Source organism: Ananas comosus, linkage group 7 (assembly GCF_001540865.1).
Source record: "Ananas comosus cultivar F153 linkage group 7, ASM154086v1, whole genome shotgun sequence".
NCBI lineage: Eukaryota > Viridiplantae > Streptophyta > Magnoliopsida > Poales > Bromeliaceae > Ananas > Ananas comosus.
In genome coordinates this window covers 4,371,901-4,377,154 of record NC_033627.1, presented here as the reverse complement: position 1 = coordinate 4,377,154, position 5,254 = coordinate 4,371,901, and the positions used below count along the sequence as shown (strand labels likewise).

General features: G+C 35.6%; 1 protein-coding gene across 1 annotated transcript; it reads left to right on the top strand.

Annotated features, from left to right (window-relative positions):
- On the top strand, positions 590-4,234 carry LOC109712281 (transcription factor bHLH79-like). The gene is made up of 6 exons (XM_020235756.1): positions 590-981; positions 2,635-2,838; positions 3,200-3,265; positions 3,456-3,524; positions 3,610-3,681; positions 3,812-4,234. Exons 1-6 carry the CDS (start codon positions 733-735, stop codon positions 3,941-3,943), a joined length of 792 nt encoding a protein of 263 aa, XP_020091345.1. The 5' UTR covers positions 590-732; the 3' UTR covers positions 3,944-4,234.

Sequence of the window (5,254 nt, the reverse complement as noted above, 5' to 3'; positions counted from 1 at the left end):
TTTTGAATAACATTTATTATAATTATTATATTCAGTTATTAACAGTAGAGTCAAAGCACTTCGCTGGGCCTTTTTTTTTTTTTAACCTTTTAGCTATTACTAATTATTTTAAATTAATAAATTATGAACTGAGATGATTAATTAATTTATTAAAAAAATGAAACTTATTTTGTAATTATAAAAATTTTATAATTTAGGCGACAATTTTTCTATCAAACTTTCAATACATGTAAGACAAGAACTATGGATCATTTAAGTCGGCTAGTTAATATTTTTAAATTTAAAGTTTACAGTCCAATTAATACTTAAAATTTGAAGATAACGTTGCAAGTTCAGTTAATATAATTTATATAATTTTCGTAACTATAAATTTATTAAAATAATTTAATTAGTTTAAATTTTAAAATTAAAATATTATCGTCAAACTAAAATTAAAAAATTTAAAATTTAATCTAAAAAATAAAAATTTTTAAAAATTAAATGGCTATTTAAAATTTAAAATGATCAATAGCCCAGTAACTCAGTAACTTGTGTACGTTTTTACCTGCATTTAATTCCCCCTGTCACAATCTTTGATCTCTCTCTCTCTCTCTCTCTTTCTCAGTAACAGTGTCAGTCCCAAGCTCACGCTTCTTCTTTCAGATCTACTCTCACGCTCTCTTATTCGAAGCTTCGAATCCTCGCAATAGAGAGATCAAACCCTAGCTATGTGAAGTGGGATCGAGCTCCGAGATGTGGCAACCGCTCCCTATGATCGGGGTCCCGGTCGCCGGGCCCGGGGCGGAGAGGGGCGCGGGAACTCTTTTTGCGGCCGCCGCCGGGGGCGTCCGGAACCGGGACCATTCGGTGGACGAGTCGAGCGTCACGGAGAGTAGTGGCGGGAGCCGCGGGGCCGCGCGGCGGCGGCGGAGGGACTCCGCGGCGGCGGAGGGCGAGTCGCCGAAGCTCGCCTCGGCGACGAGCGGCGGCGGCAATGGCTTGGTACCCTCTTCCTCCCCTCGCTCCTGGTTTGGCTAGGGTTTGGTTTCTTGTAGTGATTTGTATGTGTGATTGGAGAGGGTTGGGGTTAGGGTAAGAAATTAAGCCTCTTGTTGATTTGTTAAAATTGAGGTGAAAAACAGTTGTTTTGGAGGGTTTCTTGGGGTAATACTCTGGTGGAGTAGGGAAAAATGTGAACTTTACAATTGGCTAAAGGTGTTAATTTGTCCAAATGTTACTTTTGTAGTTTCGAAGTTCTTGAACTATACTCAGAAGCTGTTTGGTTGTGCTTAGTTGCACTTGAACCGCTGTCGTCGCCGCATGCAGATCCAAATCTAGGGTTTGGTATGATGCATTTAAATTCAACTACTGGAGATTTGGAGAGGGCAACTTTAAACAAAAGAGAAAACCTTACTTTCTAATAACTTTTTTAATTTAAATTACCTTTTTCTAATAAAATAGGGAGTAATCGAACCATCCCGTATATAAATAAAAGTTTGTGAACGTACTTTTTCAGCTGCTTACAACCGAACAGCTTATTTATAGTTGTAGTGCTTTCTGTTACATCCAACCGAACAAGATGCATGTAGTTATAACTGTTGTATTTCCATCTGTACAGATTTCTAACTACACTATATTTACAATTACATTCAACCAACTGGCTCCTTAGTGTGTTTGATTGCTTGTGTTAGTTTTTAGGGTAAATTACAAAGAAACCCTCTCAAGCTTTAGCCCGCGTTTCAATTACCTTTACATGAAAAATTGCATTAATTTCAACCTTGTACTTTATTAATGTCGTAAGTAGGTCTAACAACTCGAATAATTGTAGAATATGGATGCAAAATATCACAGAAATGAGTTGATGGATGATGCTGGTTATACTTAATAGAGTACAATCATGGAAATTTTATAAATCGGTTAATAAACTGCTGATTTCGGTATCTCTTGTAAAGAAAGAGATCTTTTTTCGCTAGTTTTAGATCCATTATTTATTTGCAACTTAGATAGATGTCCAAATATAAATTCGAGCGATATACTGCATTCTAGCGAAGTTTTGCATCCAAATTCAATAGTCTTTCCAAATTTTTGGCTGATTTGAGTTGACTACCTCAAACAAGGTTTGAAATTTTATCTACTGTATCTGTTTTGATGATGGCTCTCAGTGCTTCAGTTTCAGTAGTTTTGGCTGTTTCCAGTGTCATCTTCGGATCTGGACAAAAAAGTTTCTTAAGTTTTTCAGCAAAGAGAAAATAATCTGGAAAATTGAAATAACAAAAATAAGGCATACTTTCTCAACGTTGTAATACATTATCAGCGTGCTTGATCTATCATAATTGATTCCTCAACATTTTCAAAAGCTTGGCTTGTTTCTATTGGTGTGCCCCATATTGGTTTAGTTTAATCAGTGGTTTCAATCTGCTGAAATAGTGTATCTCTAAGTTGTAGCTTAATTGATATACTGTTGGGTTTTTATGTTTAATAGAAGGCAATTTGGTGCTTTCTTTAGGGATATGATAGTATGCTAAACAATTTTCTATTTTTTGGAGCCCTTGCATAAAAGTAAAATCATTAAAAAAAAAGTGCGATGATTCATGTAAGAATTGCTTCTAATGTTGAAAAATGGTTGAACTGAAAGCTCGTTGAAATACTTTGCAGACTAATTCTGAAGGAAAACGGCTCAAGGGCGTAAACTCTGTTGATAATAATGTCAATGTGAAAGGTGCCGCTGAAGCAAGTTCTGGAATGGCTAATAAGCAGATGGATCAAATCGCTCCACCGCCTGAGCCACCCAAGCAAGATTACATCCACGTCAGGGCGAGAAGGGGGCAAGCAACAGATAGTCATAGTCTTGCAGAAAGAGTAAGGTTTTCTTTGAAGTTACAACTTAAACTCCGTTATTCCCTACCTCCTTGGTATCCATGATTTGTAGCTTACGAGCTGTTAAAATAAAATTAATCTTCTTTTTCCATTGAAACCCCAGAAGCAGAGGTTTCAAATAGAAGCTTTTGCTTTCTGAGCTCACAAGCTCACTTCAGCTTCTAGCCACAGCAAAAGCTCTGGCTGTTGCTTCCCCATGAAGCTAGACAAAAGAGGCACGAAATTTTTTTTTTGAAATGTGTTCCTATTTACTTGGTAGAAAGTTGGTCACAAAATTTGCAGCATTCTGAGGTTTCTTCGCTCCATAATTTTAATTATATTACTGGAATTTCTTTATTGGCAGGCAAGGAGAGAAAAAATAAGTGAACGGATGAAAACTCTCCAAGATCTAGTCCCTGGATGCAATAAGGTGCATATTCTATATTGAAATTTCCACATTATTTTTTGTAAAAAAATTTCAGATATCATGTAGTATTGCATCGGATCAACTATTTTCAACTCATGCTGAAGGTCGCAATTTAATGTCTCTTCTAGTTTCTGGAGCTACTTTTCGTTGAATGTTGCGCTCTGACGTTGTGCTTTCATGCGTGTTCTCACAGGTGATTGGTAAAGCATCAGTTCTGGATGAAATAATCAATTACATTCAGGCCTTACAATGCCAGGTTGAGGTAGATACCTTTCCGGCAGTTGGCATTCTTTGGCATTGCCTTCAAAAGTAGTTCAAAAATAATTCCTTTTTGCTGCACATTTCAGTTTTTGTCGATGAAGCTAGAAGCAGTCAATTCAAGCATGGACACCGGCATTGAAGCATTCCCGCCAAAAGATGTAAGTTTTTGTGGAAAGTTTCACCATGGGTATAACATAATTATAGTTCCTACCATGATTACGTATCCTGGGTTAATCGATGATGGATTATTGTACTTTCACGGCAAAATCGTCGTGAAACATTTTGCAGTTCGGCCCTCAAACATTCAATGCTTCTTCTAGTTTGCCATTTAGCCTAGAGACACCAAGGGAGTATGGACAGGGTTCGGCAACGGAATGGCTTCATATGCAGGTTGGTGGTGCTCTTGATAGAGTGACATAACCGTAGAAGAAAATCCCCATTCATGTGAAATAAGAATTGCATACCAGGATAACTCAACTCCATGGTTGTAGGGTCTTGTATTTCAAAATCACTCCAAAGTTCTTTTGTTCAGAAGGTGATTTTATTTCTATTTTGGAGCTTTTCTGTTCATTTTGCCACGCCTTTTAAGGAATTAGCTGCTTACTTTCCTCTTGCCATTTGGAGTGTCTAATATATTCGCTCAAACCGGATTATGCGACAACTTTTAGGTTAAATATCGAAAACCATCCCTGCACTTTCCTTCCTATTTCATTTACCCTCTTTCATTTTCAATCTATTTGGGAGTCAATCGTGCATTTTACTCTCACAGTTCAAGCAAGTTTCAATGATTTGATTTGATTGTGAAATTAAGATTCAAAGCTTTACTACATGAATGAGTTTGCAGATGATGTGTATTAATTAATATAAATGCATCACATAAGGCCCTATTTGAACGTTGGAATCTAAGAATTACACATTTGATATGCGGATTTTTTTGTGGTTGGAGCTAAAGATTTTGATTTTTTCTGCCCGAAAGGTCTTGATATCTATAATTTAGTAGCATAATATATTTTACCTATAAAGTGATTTATCATATTCCGGAGTAATTACTTAAATAAAAAGGCTATATATAATATTTCGTTCCAAATATTTGATCGCACTCTTCGCCCGCCAATTATACAAGATTTTTGAAGTAAATTATAGAGATATCTTGAATAAGAAGTTCGTGCATTCAATGAGCGAATCAGACCCAGATGGGAATAGTGTCGAATAGAAGATCTAATAAAGAAATATATTTCTTTTCTCTTTTGCTTTAGTTCTACTTTTACTGCGAAAGCAGATGTTCTAGTATGTAATAAGAGCAATGTTATTCAAATGTCCAAAAAAATATTAGAATTGAGATTTCTTCGCTAATCACACACTGTGACCAGCGAAAAAAGACCAATACTATTCATACGCTCAAAAGCGGTGTAAATTATACATCCTATCCATCCAATGGTTTCTATTTATTCATTTTCTCTTTTAAAGTTGGGCAAACTTTAAATACTATTTTTGTGATTTTGCGATTTTTTATTTTAGCACTATGTGGTTTAAAGTGTATTATTTTAGTACCTTGTGTGTTCTTTTTTTTTTTTCTTTTTTTTTTCTTTTTTTTTCATCAGCGCTTCAGTTTACTCATCTTTAAATCATATATACAAAATATTTTAGATACCCCGTCTATGGTTTATCGAATATTCATTTTAGTATTATATAGTTTATAGAATATTTACTTTAGTATCACGTGGTTTTAAT

What these genes read in the sequence shown, in the direction of transcription:
- LOC109712281 (XM_020235756.1), top strand. Translation starts at nt 733, where the DNA reads ATGTGGCAACCGCTCCCTATGATCGGGGTCCCGGTCGCCGGGCCCGGG. An exon ending in GCGGCGGCGGCAATGGCTTG is followed by an intron (nt 982 to 2,634) that starts GTACCCTCTTCC and finishes AATACTTTGCAG; the next exon opens with ACTAATTCTGAAGGAAAACG. An exon ending in AAGCATTCCCGCCAAAAGAT is followed by an intron (nt 3,682 to 3,811) that starts GTAAGTTTTTGT and finishes AACATTTTGCAG; the next exon opens with TTCGGCCCTCAAACATTCAA.